The sequence below is a fragment of the Gallus gallus genome, chromosome 1, assembly GCF_016699485.2.
Source record: "Gallus gallus isolate bGalGal1 chromosome 1, bGalGal1.mat.broiler.GRCg7b, whole genome shotgun sequence".
In the NCBI taxonomy this organism is placed as follows: Eukaryota; Metazoa; Chordata; class Aves; order Galliformes; family Phasianidae; genus Gallus; species Gallus gallus.
Genome location: NC_052532.1, coordinates 77012106 through 77032743, shown reverse-complemented (window position 1 = coordinate 77032743; position 20638 = coordinate 77012106). Strand labels below are relative to the sequence as shown.

The window sequence follows — 20638 nt, the reverse complement described above, 5'->3', positions numbered from 1 at the left end:
GGCTCCTGCCGGAAACGCCAGTGTGTCGGGGCCCAAGATGGCGGCGGGGATGTACCTGGAGCACTACCTGGACAGTAAGAGCTGCCGGGGCGGGGCCGAGGGCCGCGGCTGAGGATGGACAGGCAGACCGTGCCTCGGGGCGGGGACTGATCCCTGCCTGGGCCCTGACCGAACCGAGGCTGCCCCGAGCCCCGCGGGTGGCAGCGTTGCCCGGTTGCCCGGTGCCTGGCTGTGAGGCTTCCCGTAGCTGTGAGGGCTCCCGGCCGCGCTCCCTTCCTCCTTCCCTCTTCCTTCCCTTGTTGCCGCGCAGAGGCGTCCTGGGCCTGCGACAGGGGCTACGACTGCTCGCTTAGAGCTTGCCGCCGGGGCAGGGCTCAGCGGGGCTTCCTCGGGAGCCCGGCCCTGCTCCGGCCGAGGGGGTGCGGCGCCGCACTATCTGGCTTGTCGTGGGGAAGCTGCCGGCTGCTGCTCCTTGACCGCACGGCTTCGGGAGCCTTCCTGGGTTCGGTGGTGCCGCAGCGATGGTGGAATGAAGCCGGGGGCAACTTTTGTCTGTAGGGAGATAGTTACACTGCAGCTGCCTTCACTGACATTTTAAAAATACAGCCTTATTTTGGTGTGATGAAAGAGCTCTGTAGATACTGGTGGTGTCGGTAATGCTAATAGAGCCCTTCTATGATACTGCACTCCTTTAAATCGCATATAACTTTATCAAATTATGTCCTCTGGGGGGTGAGACTTAGAATATAAGTATATTCCTCCTCCTCCGTGTTCTTAAAATAGACAAGTAAACTGATTGGAGGAGTTGTTCTTGAAGAAATGTACTCATGGGTTAAGATTAGGTCCCGTCTTTGATGAATGCAGTTTTCACATTTTCTGATTTGATGTCAGCACTGGAGATGGAAAAGTTTGGTGTGTTACAGCATGCTATTACTGGTATGTATCTTTTATTTCAGTCTACTTGGCCAAGTTACATCTCTTGCCATCTGTTGGCACATGCTTGGAAGCACTGGAGCGTGGTTCTTCAGGAATTGCGCTGAACTAGATTCCTCCAGCACAGAGCTGCTGTGTGGAAACAGAGCTGCAGTGTTCCCTGGGTTATGAATTAAGGAAGGTCAAGAACCACAATAAAGTACGTTTTGCCAGAAAAGCTGAAGAGATGCTGGCAGTGAACAGGCAAGGATATTGATCTAGGAGCTGTGAAGAAGGAGAATGCAAAAAGCAGGAAGAAAAGTTGGACAAGGAGACAAAGATAGCTGGTAGATGGGAGGATGGAGGCTGGGCAAGAGAGGAAAGAAGGAGACAAATGAAGAGTAAGTGCGTGGGGGGTGGATGCAGTGTTTCCTTACTGCGGGGAGCGTGAGTGTATATTAAGAACCGCGAAGATGAAGTAGCGAAAGACTGAGTTTTACAACCAATAGGCAGGGATGAGAAAGATTCAGTATGGGGTGTAGTGATGTATGGCAGGCACGAAGTCAGAGATGGGAAATGCTTTAGATGAGTTTGGTGGCTAGAGTGCTCCCGTCTATGCCAAGAGCTTCAGGATTTTTGTCACTGTCATCTAAAGTCTGAGAACTCCCTGAGAACTCTTCCATTCCCCTCTAATACAAATGTGGAAAAATTACAAGCTTTTATTCTGTCTCAGCCAGGACATGTGGTCCTGCAGGTAGACGTTAATGGAGTGGTGCTGTTATTTTTTTTAACGTGTCTTGTTTAAATAAATAAATAAACAACATGCACAATACAGTAGTGCTTAAAATACCCGACTACAGAGATGTTAGGAGGAACAAAGTGTTTGCTATGGTGGCTTTGTGTTCTTTGATTTTTGTCTGGTATCCTGTGTATCGTATGCAGTATTACTTCCCTTTATTAGCTAACTGTAAGAGAGCTGCTGTGCTCAGTCTAGAGTTTCCTTTAGAAAAGCAGAGCACATAATTTTTAATACTTCTGATGGAAGAGAATCCATATCGTCCTTCAGTGAGTTATTCACTGCTTGGTTTTCCTGTCACAGCTTTGTGACTTGTCTGTAGTTCATTTTCACAGTTCCAATATTTTCTCGCTCCTATAATGTCTGCCGTGTCTCCTGTCTGCCATGTTCAAGAGTGCCCCCTTATTAAAAGTTTCTCATTTGCGTAGATTCAAATTAATTAAATCTTCTTCTTTCCGGCAACTTAGCAAGAAACAAAACCAAACAAACAAAAAACCCACCTACTCTCATCTTTTGTCAACATATTTGAATTTCTGACTTTCTGAAAATGCGTGCAGTCCTTTACTACCAGTCTTCTTTATGGCACTAACTAAAGAAGTCAGGTTATTGCTCCTCTGTCGAATATGCCCTTATCCCTGTTGGCCATTGTGTTTCAGCTGGAAGTTCATATTTGGCTGTTATCTGCCATAATATATCTTGACTATTATTGTCAAGCCTTTCTGTTTCTTGGGAGTTTGGTCCAGCATCCTTTATCCATTACTTTCCCTAAATGTAGCACTCTACATAAGACTAGATAGAATGTATCAGGAATTAGACTGTTGTCTTGCTGTCCTGGTGGTGTGTTCCTTTTGGTTTTGTTCTTCCAGTATATGTCACTTACAGGCAAGATGCACTTTGTTTAATGCATCAAGACCTACTTCACTTGTGATTTGCGTGAGTGGTGCTTGTAGTTCTCTGTAACGCGCCCAGAAGCCTTATGTAGCCTTTTAATCTCATTTTAATATATCTTATGCTTTTTTATTGTTATTATAGATGCAAGATGCTTTCTGATACCACATCAAGTATTTGATGCAAACTGTAGCTTAGTCATTTAAAAAAAAAATATTTTCACTAATGATGTATGACTCTTACCAAAAACCAAGTTCATCAGAAAACTTGTGGGGGTTTTCTCCCCTCACTCAGTGTACATTGGCACTCTTACAGAATTCTTCAAGGTGATCCCAGATCAGCTATTTGTTTGTTTTTGTAGTTTCACACCTTTTGCAGACACTGTGTTCTCCCTCGCTCCTTCCTTTTCAGTATTAACAGTTCATAAAAAGCAGTAATGTTCCAGGATATCTAAAAACTGACACAAGTAAATAGCCCAGAACGTTTGATCAACTCTTCTAAAAATCTCTAACATTTGTGATTACTTCTTTGAATGAAATGCTCTGAGTGTTCTTTTAGCTCCTACTATAGACACGGTTTTCCATTGACTTTTTTTTTTTTTTTTTTTTTTCCTCCCACAGCATTTCTCTTTCATGTGGTTCACTGACTGGATCTGCTCAGGGAATGTGTGAGGAGGGTGTGATGAAAGAGGGCAGTTGTTTGCAGGACCTCTTCAAATCCTTGAAGAAAGGAAGGTGTATGACGAATTAAGTGCAGATTGTAGGAACAAAAAAGATGGTCTCATGTTTGAGGCAGTTGAATACCACCCTGATGAAGTGAGTTTCGTGTCTGTGTTTGTTTTTAGGACGTGCTTTTTACAAGTTCTTCTCAAACAGATTATTCTGCCCTTAAACTGGGTGAACATTTGTAGTTAGAGAAGTAGACTTGAAGAACGCGCATAGGTGCAACTGAAATCTGCGTTGAGCAGATAGTTCTTGTGAGAATCTGTAACGTTTTTAGACATCTCAAGAAGCGTGTTTGCAATTACATGGCCTTAATCTCTTTATCTTAGTTTTTCATTCCATTGGTGAGGGAAGCAGGCTATTCCATAGTAGTATTCTGAGAAAGCTGTCTCATGTCATAATAATAAGCACCTTGAAAAGCTGATTGCCTGGTTGGGTTTCAGATTGGGTTTCAGATAGTGTATGTGATGACTGTTATTGAGCAAAAAGGATAAAATAAAACTTTCGGTCTCTAGTCAGTTGTTTGGAATGAGAAACAGCTGGTATGATAATTCCATGTGGCAACTAAAGCCTGAATGCACAAAAGACCTGACAAAGCTGTACATACAGGCTTAGTTATTTCAACTTGTAACTTCTTGAGTCCTCTATTTTGGATCTCTCAAGGTTTCTTTTTCCAGGAGATTTTTGTGCACTAGCCAAATTATCAACAGAGTTCTCGGTAAAACTGTCTGGCAGCTTCCTAGCCCTGGTATTGTAGTGGCTTTCAAGTCCTTGCTGTAATTTACAACTGGTTTTATGTTTAGGATTAGACACACCCTTCTGTGCCCTTGCTTTAAGGTGTTAATTTTAAAGCTCAATTGTCTGAAATATGTTATGCTCGCAGCAGGTGTTCCTGCAGCAGAAAAAAATGTCAGTGTTACTTCTGTGCTGAGCCGCCTCACAGAGGAGCTCCGTATCTGGTCTACTCTGATCTCCTTCCTTCCTTCACCAAACTGAAGCTGTCCCTTTGATGACAATACTGAGCCAAAGGATTAAAGGGAGAGGAGGAACGTTTCCTGTTCCAGTTCTGTTCTTTTTGATTATTTGTGTGGCTTTCTTCAGTTTCCTTTAGCGACTGAAGTTAAGCATAAAAAGTTTGCCATCTCTTCAAATATTGTTCTCCTTCTCTAAGGCATTTAATGGTCTCTAAACTGTTTAATGTCTGCTTCTGAGGAGAGAAAGCTAGATACCGAAGTGTTTTCCTCCATGCCAAGAAAGGAACACAACTTTAGTGTGGGGGAAACTATGGCTGCAAAGGAATTAGGAATGTGGAAAGGGATGGAGGAGGAATAAGAAGGAAGAAAACCCTGGTATTTTGTGATTGCGTGTGCATGAAAACTCTTCTCATGAGTTTGTGCTTGATCAGACTCTAGTTACTGTGTTTGGCTCAGTATTTGCTCTCTTACAGACTTAGAAATACATAGTGCAAGCTTTAAGGGAGAGGAAAGGAAGGGTGACTAATACAGATGTTTGCATCTCATCTTCTAGAACACCGAGTTTTTCTTTGTGTTTAGATGTTTCAAAAGGATTGTAGAGCTTTTAGTAGGCATCAGTGAAACACATGTATAGAGGAAACACAGTTTTCCATGAGTTTTTTGTGAGTCTCTGTGAAAGTGTCACGATTGTAGGGATTGTCTTTATAGCAATGTCAGTGCATCTCTTTATTTATTTAGAGGACATCAGAATAAAGTAAGTTACAGGTAGTGATACCACAAAAATCTATGGCAACAGAACTGAGGAATGTACCACTCTCCAGCTGTCTAGTGCCTGAATTTACTGTGAACTAAACTCTCTGCTCACTTCTCAATGATCTGCTGCTAAGGATATGTCTAACTGCTTTGCAAGGGTCACGTCTGTGGGTATGTTCCTTAGGAAATCAAATGGTGCCTTCTCTGCTGGTTCCAGCCACGGTTGCCCACCACATATTTTTCTATCTGGACAGATGAGTCTATGGCTTTATTTGTCTTGTTGAATGTAAGCTTTTATCATTCCATATGGGAAGTGTGTGCCAGAATGGAAGGATATTCAAATTTTTGTTATAGTTGAGTTAGTGAATAAATATCATTGTAAAATGATGATAAGGGACAATTAAAATAAATTAAAAAAAAGTTCCCAGTTTCTCCCACCCCAAAGCTCTGACTGTCTAGATTCTGCCAACATTTGGTCTAACTTAGATCTAAACGTTTGGGAAAGTCTTCAGCTGAGAGCTGGTAGCCTTGGTGAGCTCAAGGAGCAGAAGGATGTCACTGGTCTGTCTGCTCTGATAGCTGCTTGACATTCATCCCGTTGTCTTGGAGACTACCAGTCAGGACCTATTCCAGGAGTAGATACTGGGACATAGCTGCCTCACTGAAGAGGATGATGGAGATTATACACTTAGATGGAGTCCTCAGCTGATAAGTTAACGTGGTACTGTGTAGGCATTTTTGGGGAGGGTTCCCTTTTAATTTTCATTTATTTATTATTATTTATCCTTATTAGGGAGGCATTGAGTTTCCTTGCTCTCTTTATTCTACAGGCACATGGACATGTACTAGTTCAAGGCTTGTCAGTATTAGAAAACTTATTCCCTCATAAGCACAGAGCAACAGTAGCAGCATACACCTTCCTGAAAGCCATCTTCCTTCCCCTGCAGCTGGCATGGGAATGTCTCTTACCCCCTCCCCATTGCGGTATGTGGCCATACCCTTCAGTTCCTGCTTATAAATCTCACGTTATACTTCAGATGAGCACATCTCTTAATAAACGGTTTCTGTGTTAAACATCATTTTAGTGTAGCGCACTAAAAGATGCCTTTCACCTTTATGAGACTTTGGATTAGTTGCATCTGTGATGCAGCACATATGGGCTATGGAAAATTACAAAAGATCTCATGAAAGGGAGAGGATTTGGTGATTCATAGGCATCACTTGTTTTTGTGTGAAAGCTACTGGCACAACCCACACTAAGCTAATACTTTTATTACTGTTAATGGCCAGTTGGTTTAAAAATAGATTTTGTTGTTGACTGGCAATTTTTTCAGAGCTTACGCAAAATGGTTTTACAAGACAAAACATTCTGCATTTTCTCCATGTTTCTTCACTTTACCAAAAGCAAATCTGGTGCAACCATTTTGTCAAACAACCCTGTTATCTCTTTGGTGGTGCCCTTGGAGGTCTGTGAGGGGCTGGGAATGCCTACAGTGTTTCAGGTCTAATTTGATGTGCCAGTCTTCCATATCCAGCAAACTTCTGAAATCAAAGTAGATCTTTAACATAGGCATAAAGTTCCCTTGTGTGAGACTATCAATACTGCCTGCTGTCTTGGTTGTGGATACTGTAATATCGAAAAGTCAGAAAGAACCCTTTGTCCCTTCAGGAAAGGGTACGCTCTCTTTTGGGGACTGTTAGGCTTCTATGGCTAACAGTCTGCATCGACTGTTGTTGCTGACTGTTACTGTGTCTTTGGACAGTGCGTGATGTAGACATGCCTTGGACTGGCATGCAGTGCACTGGCCCTACACTTGAGATGTTTGATGCAGCAGAATTCCTGGGTGGCCTTCGACAATTCAATCTGTTGAGTACTAGTTGTAGTGCTATCCCTTACAGGGGTGTTGGTAAGGATAATGTTACAGGTTAGGCTGCACGTGCTGCTGTAGAGCTGAATGAATGAAGAGAGAGGTACATTATGCTCTGGCTCAGATTTTAATGAACTGTATAGGAAGCTAATAAATGGAGAACACCAAACAAAGTAGAAGCAGCACTTTAAAAGGGTTATGTTATCTAAAGGGAGGGATGGAGGGATATATCATTCCATTTAATAAGGAAGCAAGGAAGTTGCTGAAGATTACCCTAAGCCAGTTGATCTGTGCTTTATTTCAAATGCTACAAAGTTCTGAAATCTATTAGCACCAAAAAGTCTTATGTGCTTCCCTCATGAGATCTCAGCCAGTTTTTCATTCCAGAGGGCAAAGAACTTAGCCTATTTCTTTGCCAGTCTGTCACAAGCAGGATTTCTTAATTGCTGCCAGCAGTGTAGCATTAAAGCTGGCTGTTGAAATCTGTACTGTTTAATAAAGCATTGTGATTGTGTTTTAAAATGCATTTTGACATTTTTTAATACATATAAGCATATATCTGGACACGGTAGATGAGTGTATGTCTTGGGAAAGGCATCATGTATTTATGTAGTACTTTGGTGCCATAGATCTCTTTAGAAATGTGGACACTCACAGTACAAACCCATTATTTGGCACTGCTGAAAGATGTACAGTGAGAGGATGAAGGACAGCGAAAGTTAACCAGGTTGTATAATTCCATGGGCTCATGGGCTTGCTCATTGTGGTTGTGAGTTAACATCTCAGTTCAGTAGCTGAAGTTTAAATGCCAGTTGCCTGCACTGACAACTCTTTACGTGTTATTTTTATTGATTTATTTTTGGTTTGTTTGTAATTTGAAGGAAGGAGGGTGGTGATGGATTCTAATTCTTGGAGAGTGGAAGTTAAGGGTGGTTCTTTCAGGAAAAGACAGTGTGGTTGCCTATATGTGGTGAGAGAAGAACAGGAATGCTAGAAGGAATTACAAGGGAAGAGGATGAAGGATGAGAAGAATGGGGATGCTGAAGGGATAAGGGCCTGGGAAAGAGAAAGGAATGGAAAACATAGAGAGTGAAAACAAGGTAAGAAAAGGAAGGGGAGGCAAAAACTTGGAGACATGCGCTGATGCATAGGATAATCTTGGTGTGGCAGGAATTCAGGGTGCATGGGGGGCTGTGCATTGCTCTCTGTGATCTGTGCAAATGAGAGAAGTTGCAATAATGAGAATCCATGCTTTCCTATAGTCTCCCTTCAGGTTCTGGAATGCCTATGTAAGGTCCCCCTCGAACCTTCTCTTCTCCAGGCCGAAGCCCCAACTCTCAGCCTGTAGGAGGTGCTCCAGCCTTACGATCATCTTCATGGCCCTGCTCTGGACCCACTTAATGTCCTTCTTGTGTTGGGGGCCCCAGAACTGGACACAGTACTCCATGTGGGGTCTCATGAGAGCAGAATAGATGGGCAGAGTTGCCTCTCTTGACCTGCTGGTTGTGCTTCTCTTGATGCAACCTAGGATACGTTTGGCCTTCTGGGCAGAAAGCACACATCTCTAGCTCATTTTGAGTCTTTCATCAACCGACACATCCAAATCCCTCTCCTCAGGGCTGCTCTCAAACCATTCTTCACCTAGCCTGTATCTGTGCTTGGGATTGCCCTTACCCAGGTGCAGGACCTTGCTCTTGGCCTTGTGGAACTTCATGAGGTTGGCATGGGCACACCTCTCAAGTCAGTCCAGGTCCCTTTGAATGGCACCCCTCACCTCTAGTGTGTCAAGTGCGCCACTCAGCTTCATGAGGATGCACTTAGTCCCACTGTCCACGTTGCCTTCAAAGATATTAAATAGCATTAGACCCAACACTGTTCCCTGAGGAACGTCACTCATCACAGGTCTCACTTGGACATTGAGCCATTGACCGCAACTCTCTGAGTGTGACCATCCAGCCAATTCCTAATCCAGTGGGTGATCCATCCATCACATCCATTTATCTCCAGTTTGGTGACCAGGATGTCGTGCGGAACAGTGCCAAATGCTTTGTATGAGTCCAGGTAGATGGCAACAGTTGCTCTTTCTTTATCCACTGATGTTGTAACTCCATCACGAAAGGCCACCAAGACATCTATTTTTAATGGTACTGTTAAAGTGTTGTTTTCTGATAGCCATCACGACATAGGCCAAGCAATTTCAGTAGGTGTTAAGACCACTGGTAAATACTGTGATGAAGAGTATTTATTTAGTTATTATTTTTGTTTCTAAGAATAGATAAGATCTTTTGGGTTAAGCTGCAGAGAGCAGAAAGCTTCCCCATGCACAGGTAAACTACCTGCCATAGAAATTGCTCAGTTAAAACTTGTTTGGCTGCAGCTTTATCTTGTAGATGTGAAAGGAGAAAGGATGCTTTCCAGGTGAGGGCATGTGCTGGTGTGTATGACAGCTGGAGGCACACTTTTTTTTGCTGCAATACCTGTAAAAACTGGGGCATGAGTCCTTTCAAGTTCTCAGGCAGCGGCAAAGTCCTGTCCGAGTTTCCCTTGCGGTTAGCACATCCGTGTGAGATTGAGCTGTAACCTCATTTAGGGTTGTTCTGTCCAGAGAATAGCATCCCACCGGTTTTTGTGCTGGCTGAGGTGTTCTCTGTATCTGACCGTTTCTAGCCCTGCTGGGGGAAAGCGGGACGTGATGGAACGTGTGCTTTTATGAGCTCATTTTTAGAGGAGAAAAAGGAAATTACATCCATCTTTTTTTTAATAAACTACCAAATCAGGAATTCAGATAGTCGAGGATTTGTGCATGTCTGACGTACTGTGCACAATACAAGAACAAATGCTGTTTTTCTCTAGAGGATGCTTCTCCTGGAGGAGAGGAGTGAAAAATAGCGTGCCGCTGCATGACCATGTTCCATTTGCTGTGCAAATTGAAAGGTTTGCACTCAGTGAGGCTGGGGATTATGGAAGAAAAAGGAATGATATTAAGATTCTCAAGCTGAATTTCACCCCTGCCAGAAATTCTCTTTGTAAGCAATGATGATTTTCAGTATTGTGTGCCCGTTGTTTTCTGAGGTGGTGGGGCTTTTTTGAGCTGTAGGGATGTAATCTGGTAGTGGGCTGTTTGAGCCATGCGTAAAGGCTGTCGTACTGGACAGACAAGGAAGTACAACAGGTAGGAATATGCAAACACCGTTAGTTTTGCTGCTTCCTAATTCTTTGAGAACTTGCTGTTGCACTATTAACCTTGAATGCAGGGCAGCGATACCTGCGTGCTGCGTGGCCATATATCCATGTAGTTAAGGAGCCCTGCTATCTGCGCATTTCTTAGGTATTTAAAATAGAAATGGCAACAAAAATTGATCGAAGCAATACTGAGTAAGTTACATATAAAATCCTTATAAATAACTATGTTCTGCTTGTGTGGAAACTTATTTGTTAAAGAAACAGCTTGGAAGCCCAGCGAGGCCCACGGTTGTTTTTACCCTTTGTAGAAATTAATTTTGTGGCGTGTGTATGGTGCTTGTTTAAAAATAACTAACAAAATAAATTCCTTTGCATGCAGACCTTCCCTGCTGGGTGATTGCTTTCCACGGAAATGTCTCTGCTGTAGAAACGTGTGGAGGTGAAAAATAGAGACCGCTGCTGGGGCTGATGTGTTAGACAGCCTTGATTAGGGGTAGGGATGCCTTCATTTACACGGTGTGTGTTGCAGAGTGGGTTCAGGAAGCAGAAATGCTTGTGTTGTGCTTCTGAAGAACTTCTCTTCTACAACCTCATATTCCTCCCCACCTTTGTTGTTGTTTTTAATAACAACAGCAACAACTTGCAATGTTTTTTTTTTTGTTGTTGTTATTTATTAGTTGTAAAGGTGACAACAATCAAGCTTGGACTTCAGGTTAATGTGGTGACAGTAGATGTCAGTTTGATTAGATGGGCATGGCAAAATAAGAATTGTTTTTATCAGCTTTGTCAACTGAGCATCTGGTGATGACTGGGGGCTGAGGAGCACGGCACACTGGAAATTAATTGGCTATCAGCTTCATGTTGCTTGTTCAGAGCTGTACAAATGTTTTGTTATTCACAATGTGTAGCATCCTTCCACTTGCGGGACAGACCACAGTGAGGTTTTGGTGTAGAAGGCAGAACAAGGAGTAGGGGGCTGAGGCTGCTGTTTACTGTTCCGTCCTGTCTCAGAGCTGTTCTTTGGTTCTGCAAAGTCTCCTATCTCTGTCTGTTAAAGTAAATATTAAACCTGACTCACTTTTCAGTGAATTAGCATTTGATAAGCTTTAGTTTTGACATCTTTGCATAGAAATAACTAAATGGCATTATTTACCAGCCGTTGTGCTGATTTTTGTTTCTTTCTTTATTAGTGAAGTGAGCTCTTGGATGGATACGTTGCGTTAGAATGACTGCATTACAAGTTTTGCTTTTCTGCTTATTTTAATTCATGCCTTTCTGCATGGCAGTTTTCTGTTAACTGGTCTGGTGCTATAGAATTGTACTCCTGGGTTAAATGCATCCAGTTTTTATAGTCTTTCTCCTTTATGGTTGACAGCAACTGGAGGCACGCTAGTGTGAACTAGGAGAGGGTTCTGGGAATCACTGGACCGGTGTACGTGTCAGTGCTGTTTAACTTAGCTTTGTTTTGACATTGTGGACAGGGACTTGACTTCTCCACATCTTCTCCTTATTCCTGCAGGTATTGAGAACCTGCCTTTTGAACTGCAGAGAAACTTCCAGCTCATGCGAGATCTGGATCAGAGAACAGAAGGTGAGGATTAGAGATGGTTTCTGTGATGAGACAGGAATCGTGCAGCCTGGCTGGCTTTTCTTCCTTTGCCTTCATCACTGGGACCTCAAGGAAAAGAAGGAAACCTGCAGCTTTCTTAACAGAAGACACTGTAGTGTGTATGTATGTACACGTATTTATGTGTTCAATCGTCAACTTGTTTCAGACCTCAAGTCGGAGATCGATAAGTTGGCCACGGAGTATATCAGCAATGCACGGACTTTGTCGTCAGAGGAAAAACTGGGGCTTCTCAAGCAAATCCAGGAGGCGTACGGGAAATGCAAAGAATTTGGGGATGACAAGGTTCAGCTGGCTATGCAGACCTATGAGATGGTATGAAGGAAAGTGTCTAGTGGTTGTTTTATGAAAGGCTGTGCTGAAGACCCTGATCTCTCTCTTTCGAGCTTCACCCACTCTTGCTTTTCTGCTTTTAGTGCAAGCCCTCTACTCTCTCCTCTTTGCTGTCTTGGGCTCTGTTCTGTGGTAACTCCTGGTCACTGTCTTCCTTGCAGGTCGATAAGCACATCCGGAGGCTGGACACAGATCTTGCTCGCTTTGAAGCAGACCTGAAGGAGAAGCAGATAGAATCGAGTGACTATGACAGTTCTTCCAGCAAGGGCAAGAAGAGTGAGTACCACCACTGGGCTGCAGATTGATACAGGAGGCAGCCAAGTGACTGTGGAAGTGGTGGGGATGAAGGCAGGCACTGAAGTGGTACAGACTGTTACGCTGGAATCTGAAGGACAGGTAAAAAGATGGTGACCTGGACTCTTCTTGTGTGAGCATATTCAAGGCCACTAGATAAAATTAAGATGAGATGCATGGCCCAAAGCCAATGTACATTCTGAAGGAGGAGTGCATTTTGGTGCTGAAGAGGTTGTTACTGTCAGGTGTCTGTTTTGACAGAATGGGATATGCAGTAACTTTTTCTCTTGTTACCAGAGGGCCGAGCCCAAAAAGAGAAGAAAGCTGCACGTGCACGCTCTAAAGGGAAGAATTCTGATGAGGAGGCACCAAAGACTGCCCAAAAGAAACTAAAGCTTGTCCGCACGTAAGCATTTAAGATGCTTGGGGGAATGAGGAGCAGCACTACAAATCAGACCAAGGGAGACTTAGCCAGATTTCCCTATGAAGAATTTGATCCCCACCCAGAGCAGATCCTGTGTGTTTCTCCTTGGAAAGAAAGGAAGGAGACATTTTAGGTTTTTCAAGGGAGTGTGGCATGAAGGGGAGGACAGATCACTCCAGGGGATGTGGATGTATGTGCTTAAAAAAGAGGAGTGGCTGTCTCTGGCAAGCAGGGGCATTGTAATGGGAGACATGAAGGGAACCAGCGCTAGTTGATTTACTGACCTGATTTATTTCTCTTTCCTGCAGTAGCACAGAATATGGGATGCCTTCAGTCACATTTGGAAATGTGCACCCTTCAGATGTATTGGATATGCCTGTGGACCCCAATGAGCCTACTTACTGCCTTTGCCACCAGGTTTCCTATGGGGAGATGATTGGCTGTGACAACCCAGATGTAAGAGCCTGTACTTGACGGAAGTGGGGAGATGGGAGTGGAGAGTGTCCTACAGAAAGTCTTGTGCTGCTTGAGTGGGGCCTGATGTAGAAGCAGTGACAGTAGCAGGGCTCATCTCAGCTGGGAAGAGCAGTGGACTGGCCATTTAAGTGCAGCTTTCTTGGGGGTTTTCCCTAATACAACAGATGTTTTCTTGGCCCCATACTCAGCAAGGGAGAATTCTGCTTACTAACAATGTATAGGTTGGATATGAGACTCTGTTTCCTGACAGATCCTGTTAGGATTGCTAGTAGTGATTTCAGAATTTGTGATTAAATGTTGGGAAGTTTCAGCAGACCAGAAACAATGATTTCGAGGGAGAACTGCTTTTTAACTGAGTGCTCTCCACCTCAACAGTGCTCCATCGAATGGTTTCATTTTGCCTGTGTGGGTCTGACAACAAAACCAAGAGGAAAATGGTGAGTGAGTGATTAAAACAAATGTACTGGAGGGCACATTGGTCTGTGGAAAGAGGAGGTGGTGGGTGACAGAAGAGAAAAAAAGAGAAAATAAGACTTTTTCAGAAGGAAAATTTGAATTAAGGCTTTGGTATCTTGGAAAAGACCCTTTGAAACTGTAAATTCGGGGTTCATATTAGATCATAAATGCTGGCTTTTTACTTTCCTTTCTACCAGGTTCTGCCCTCGCTGTTCCCAGGAGAGGAAGAAGAAGTAAAATCCCATGAGCCTTGAATACTGCTGCAGGAGCTGTCTTTCCCCTGCCAGGGCCTCGTCACAGCTCCCCCAGCCCTTGGGACCTTGGCTAGGGGAAGTCTTGCCCTGTTTGTGGTTTGGGCCATCCCTGGAATGGTGTGTACCCTCACGGCAGTTCCAGTGTGTTCTGTATCCCTGGCTGCTTCCAAATCCCTAAGGGAGGCCCTCTCTGTGTACTATTCCAAACAGGTCTCTGAACCTCAAAGGGAGTGAATGAGGGCACCAGGGTAGCCACCAGATTCCCAGGGATTCAGGTAGCCCCTGATTTTCCTTGGCTTTCCTTCAGCCTCCTCAGAGTTCATTGCCTACTCTCTGCTGAGAGAACAAGGCTATGGGATGGGGGAAGGAGGTAAGTCTTCAGCATTTTAGGTCTTCTATTTTCCTGGATCTTTTTCAGGAGAGAGGGAGTAACCAGGCCACTGCTTAATCTAGTAGCTTGGTTGAGAGACTGAAAACTTAATGAACTCCCTATCTTTAATCATTCCACTACTTTGTCTGGCATTGAGCAGCCTCTTTTGTTGGGGCAAGGAGGAAGAAGGAGTGTTTAGAGGTAGCTTTCTGTCTTACTCCTGGGGTAAACCTGCTGGCCTGGGAAGCACATTGTATGAAGGAAGAAGAATTTCTGGCCGTGTGGTGAGAAACGGTTTGATCTAGCCTGTCTTCTGGCTCCAGAATTCTCCCTCCCTTTAGTACAGTGGGGCTTCTCCATTATGTTGATGGTGGAAAGCTCGGGGATCCAAATCCCACTTGTATACTATAGAATTAAATAAAATTCATTCAAACAAATGCTTGGTTTGTCTTGATGTCACCTCCAAAATGAGTAATTGGTCTCTTTCTTAGTTCTTTCTCCGCTCAGATTTTCCACTGATCAGTGCAGCACAGCTTTTTTCATGTAATAATCCTGAACATTCTGCCAAGGTCATCCTTTAAAATACAACTAATACACTTGTGAAAGAATTTCTAAGCTTTTCAGTGTCTGTGGAAAACATCTGCCTCTTTAGTCATATCCCCACAAATGAAAAGATGCCTATTCTCATTTTTGTTGGATTGTTTTTTCATCAGTAGTCCTCTCTTAAATGGGCGAGGAAGAATATAGATGACCAGCCCTCACTATGGCTGTCAGGCAGTACAACTAAGAATATAAGTCATCAGGACAAAGCTTTTGCATCCAAGAATGTGGACAGGCTTTTTAGATATCCTGTTAATTTGTTCCCCAGTGAGTCACCTTCACCTTGGACCACTTTGTTGCCAGAAACTCCAGGTACTGTTAATAAAGTATTGTTGTAATGTTGGTAGGTGAGGAGGTGTTCCTTACTGAAGCTGGCCTTTATCAGTTTTATCACTTCCTAGAATCAGAATCTTTTGAGTTGGAACGAACCATTAAAAGGTCATCTAGTCCAACCCTCCTGCAATTAACAGGGACATCTACAGCTAGATGAGGTTGCTCAAAGCCTGATCTAGCCTGACCTTGGATGTTTCCAAGGACAGAGTTTCCACCACCTCCCTGGACATCTTGTTCCAGTGCATTATTACTACCCTTATTGTACATAATTTCTTTCCTACTTCCAGTCTCCCCTCTTCTAGTTTGAAACCACTTATCCTTGTTCTGTCACAGCAGACCCTGCTAAAGAGTCCGTCCTATCCTTCTTATAGTCCTTCTTCAAATATTGAAAAGCTGCTATCAGTTTACCCCATAGGCATCTCTTCTGCAGGTTGAACAGCCCCAGCTCTCTCAGCCTGTCTTTGTAGGGGAGGCATTCCATCCCTTGGATAATTTCTGTGGCCCTCATCTGGATGTGCTCCAACAGGTCCACATCTCTCCTGTACCGAGGACTCCACATCTGGATGCGGTACTCCAGGTGAGGTCTCACCAGCTTAGAGCAGAGGGGCAGGATCACCTCCCTTGCCCTGCTGGCCACACTTCTTTTGGTACAGCCCAGGATACAGTTGGCTTTCTGGGCTGCAAGGGCACATGGCTGGCTTGTGTCCAGCTGCCATCCATCAGTACCCCCAAGTTCTTTCTGACAGGGCTGTGCTCCATCCTTACATCCCCCAGCTTGTCTTGATAGCAGGAGTTGCTACAACCCAGGTGCAAGAGCCCACACTTGGATGTATTGAACCTCATGGTATTCACCTGGGCCTATTCCTCGAGCCTGTCTAGGTCTCTGTGAATGACATCCTATCCCTTGGGTGTGTTGTCTGTACCACACAACCTGGTGTTGTCTACAAACTGGCAGTGGGTGCATGCAATCCCATTGTCAGTGTCGGTGGTGAAGATGTTAAAGAGCGTTGCTCCCAGTTACTGACCCCTGAGGAGTACTGCTTGTCACTGATATCCATGGGGACATTAAACTGTTGACTGCTACTGGGTACGATCTCGTAACCGGTTACTCATCCATTGAACAGTCCATCCATCAAATCCATAACTTTACTATTTGAAGAGAGGGATGTTATGGGGGACCGTGTCAAAGGTCTCACCAAAGTCCTGATAGATGGCATCAGCGGCTCTTCCATTGTCCGCTGACCAAATGAGTGCTGAACTAACAGAGCAAAGGCAGGATACGATCTGTAGTTGAAAACTGCATCTGGGCCAAGTGCAAGAATGACGAAGGATGCAATAGCTTTTGGTGAGATAGGCCTCTGGGTTGTGATGACCAGCATTAGCTGGAAGCTCTCTGGGAAGCGTGTACTTAGAGAGGTATTTAAAGTGGGAATTTAGACAGAAATATGTGTGAAAACCAAGAATTTTTAAATGGCTTACAATGACAGATCACAACGAAAAGACGTTAAGAACTAGCATTGAAGGAGAAGGAATGAAAGCAGTAACTCTGCAAAATTTAATCACCGAAAGGGAGAAAATAATAGAATCCATAGAAGCTAGAAATGACCAAGTACAAAATTGAAGCCATTGGAAACAAAGCCTGCAAGTGACAGGGCTGGCAACACAAGCAGCTCTTTTTAGAATGTCTTTTGTTTCTGGTGTAATTGAACATGGCACACGTCCATTACCAACTGCAGATAGCAGAATTGTTTGTAATGAGAGGAGGGGGAAGTGTTCTGAAAATATTTATTATGAGTTGGTGCTGGTGTCATATCGGAATGATATATTTCCCAGGCAAACAGTAAGGAGGATTTTAAGCGGCGTCCATTGGGGAGAACAATGCGAATCGGTAATCTTCAGTAAATAGCATTCGTAGCCCCGTGAAAGCTGCCCCGGGTGCCTGGGTTCCAAAACCTGACTGGTTTGAAATGCTGGAAAAGCAGCAGCTCCGTGCTGGACTTCTGGGGTGTCAAAAGGACTGCCACCAGTCAGCTGGCTGTTACCAGCCCAGGCTTGAAACAGGGGCAGAACTTACAACTTCTCTTTAAAACAAAGGAGAATGGCAGGTGAATAAAAACGTTTTGACCAGAGGTAGCAAAAAGAGAATCTGCCACAAATGACCTGATGTGATTTTTTGGAAAGGTCTTTTTAATAGTTACCTGTTGTGGGAATGATCACTCAGGTAAGCGTCCGAAAAGTCTACTTCATCCAAAATTTTGATTATTGTGCTTAAGAAGGGGAGAAACTGTGTTAGAGTCATCACAAACTCCTCTAAATAGAGCTGGGTAGTTGGCAGATTCATTGCAATAGCAGTCAGCACAACATAACCACCTTCTCAAATGGAGCTGGAGAAATTGCCTCCTGGAGCAATTGGCAATGACGTAGTTAATGGCTAAAGTCAAACCTGAGATTCAGTAGCTGGAGCCACGCGGCACTACAAGACGTAGGACTTGTGCCGGCTTCTCTAAGCGCATTTACTAATACAAATTGGCCGTGCACACAAACGGCCTGTTTATCTTCTCGCGATGCCATTTCCTTAACAGTGGGCATCATTCCCAGGCAGCAGAGCGAGTGCAGACTTTGGTGGTGTTCACTGAAATTACTGGGGGTGAATTCTTATGAGAAAACGACTGCATAAATATACGTATCTGAGAGTTGGGAACACTGATTAGAAGGGACTCCTGGAGGTCGCCTGTTTCCATTTCCCCTACAGAGCCGGGCTGCTGCCGGTCCTCAGGCAGGTGAGGTGTGCAGGCAGCACGGCGCTGCAGCGGGGCGAGCTACATAGGAAGTGGCTGCTGTATGGTTCCAAGAAAAAGGTGATGCTGCTGATGGGCTTAGGGCTTGATTCAAACGCTGACCAAATCAGCCAGGAGATCTCAAGCTGACGGCAGAGAAGAAAAATATATTTACCTGAGAGAGAGCTTGCTTCTAATGGCTGAAAGTAAGACCAGCTTCTCCCAGGATGTTTCTCATTGCAGATGCACCCTATCAGGAGGTGGTAGTTGCAGATGGCGATGGGATTGCTCCCCTCCAGCATCTGCAGAGAAATGAGTGATGCTTTCTCCAAGTTGCAGAAGGGGACATGAAGGGTATCTCGTCGTGCTCTCACCTCAGTGAGGCTTTGCTGAAAGCGTGCGGGCTGCTGAGGTGACTGAGCACAGCAACACAGCCGCAGTGAGTCATCGTGCAAAGTGGCAGTGGGATCACTGATGTTTCGTTTCTGCTGGAGCAGGGCAAGGCACATTGCTCACGTCCCAGCTGCGTGCTGGTGGGTTGCCTAAGGTGATAACCCAAACTTCCAAGTGAACTTGGAACCGAGGCCCTGCACTAAGCACACCTGGCAGGTTCAGCAGTCTCTGAGCAGCTGTCCTGTATAAATGGCCACGGGTGTACTTTCTCCCTGCCGTGTGAACCAGGAAGAGCTGACAAAGCAAATAGCAACATGTAGTCTCTGGCTGCTCTAAAGAAGCAAGAAGGGCTGCAGCACTCTCCTCAAAGGGACAGTATGAGTCCCTTTGACTCCAAGAAAAGCCTCCTGCTTCTCTGGATAGCTTGGGCTGGATTTCTTTCCTTATCAAGTGGATGGGTAGCTCCAAAGAAAGAGTGTGGAGGTAATTCAACTAGTTAGAAGAGTTGTTTGGGTCAGATCTAAGAAAGAGCAAAGAGTGTCTCCAGCAGAAAGTGCTGCATGGGGCTGTGTGCCTTCTGGGAATGCTGCAAGTGTATGGCTAAAAGCTTGCTTCAGTGGAGATGCACTGATCTTATGAAGTCAAGGCAGATCTCTGATAGGGAGATACCTACCTTGTAGCAATGGCACAAGAAGGATTAGGCACTGGGGTGAATTGCAAAATGTCAGAGGCAGTCATATGCTTTAATGCCATGTCAGGGTTACAGCATGGCTGAGGCTGGCAGTGCCCTCTGTGTCCATCTGGCCCAACCCCTGCTCCAGCAGGGACCCCCACAGCAGGGTGCCCAGGCCCACGTTCAGGTGACTTCTGGAGATCTCCAAGGAGGAGACCCCACCGCCTCTCTGGGCAACCCGTGCCAGCGCTCCATCATCTGCACAGCACAGAAGTGCTTCCAGGTGTTCAGAGGGAACCTCCTGTGTCCCCGTGTGTGTGCATTGCCTCGTGTCTTGGCACTGGGCAACACTAAAAGGGACCACATTGATCTGGTGTTGAACTTGATGCCTTCAGAAGTGCTGGGGATGGTCACAAAGGACCAGCAAACACTGAAGCACAGAATTCTGATGTGAAGTAGGAGGATGCCTTCGTGCAAGCCTGGTGCCAAACAGGCCTTGTTGCATTCTGTCGTGTCCTAATGTTCCAGGGTACTGGATCTGGCTATGATTATTCATGACTGTCTGATTCAGACTACTTCCTTATTAACTCCCGATACTCTGCACCAATCTCATTTCTGCAGTGCTTTAAATAAGACCTCAGTCTTGTCAGTGATAGTTCAGATTTCTGGCTAAGGATCTTGCAGAAGGCTTTGCTTGCATAAAATGTGTGCAAAGGTTTTTACTTTTATGCCCAAGCAGAAACTGGATCTTGCGTTTCTGAGGTTAACAACACCGTTAATTAGATGGATTTTTCCTGCACAAGTCCAGGCCCAAAGTCTCCCAGATCGCTTGCACTGCTGAGAAATCAAAGGGCTCTGATATCTCCGCAAGACAATTTTCTAAGTGGCTCTATGGCTACATGTGGACCTGCTATGTACGGGAAGGACAGAGCCCCCGGCTGGAAGGGACCTGTAGGGTTGACTTCCAAGTCCATTGATAAGCAGTGACCATACACGCTCCTTCTGGCTGGGTGATTTGAGCTTCTTTCCTCTCTCGTGGTGGATTTCCAATGGAAAGGTGATATCCTCCTTCAAACTGACCTGCAGTGCTTCACTTTTCTTGAGTGATGCATTAACAGAGTTAAAGACTTAACAAAACCAAGGCAGAAAACAGCGTCCTGCCTTTCTTTCCAAATACAACCGAAGGAAGTACCTCCAATTCTGTTGCCTAGTAGTTGCAGTAGCAGATGTACACGTTTTATCAAATAAAATGCATTTCATTTACAAAAATAGCCGAGCATCTTGATTAATATATGCTAATTTATGTTTATTCCTCTGAATGCATTAAAAAGAATAAACGTTAGTTTAAAAAAGACATTTTTGCCTGTGTCTTAAGGACAGGCAAACGTGTGACAAACACCGAGGCTCCTTCAGCCTAGTTTGAAAATATTCTGTGAGTTGTCCACTTCAGTCTGTTTTTGCAGATTTGCTTTCTGCCCAATTTAGTTTCTGTACAATTTAATTTCAGTGGATTGGGTCACTGCCATTGAAG

General features: G+C 44.5%; 1 protein-coding gene across 4 annotated transcripts; it reads left to right on the top strand.

The window, feature by feature from the left end:
* The first annotated feature begins 19 nt into the window (after positions 1–19).
* ING4 (inhibitor of growth family member 4) lies at positions 20–14768 on the top strand. 4 transcript variants are annotated; one of them, XR_001468686.4, is made up of 9 exons: positions 20–74; positions 11616–11687; positions 11872–12038; positions 12218–12332; positions 12648–12756; positions 13083–13230; positions 13627–13688; positions 13905–14078; positions 14172–14768. XR_001468686.4 is itself a non-coding variant. In XM_046939695.1 (9 exons), exons 3-9 carry the CDS (start codon positions 11660–11662, stop codon positions 13942–13944), a joined length of 669 nt encoding a protein of 222 aa, XP_046795651.1. In that variant the 5' UTR covers positions 20–74; positions 10476–10589; positions 11616–11659; the 3' UTR covers positions 13945–14768. The 4 variants fall into 4 exon arrangements, 3 of the variants coding, with proteins under 3 accessions (XP_046795651.1, NP_001006251.1, XP_040553682.1); XM_046939695.1 differs by adding an exon at positions 10476–10589 and having other exon boundaries at positions 13905–14768; NM_001006251.2 differs by having other exon boundaries at positions 13905–14768.
* Positions 14769–20638: the final 5870 nt, after the last annotated feature.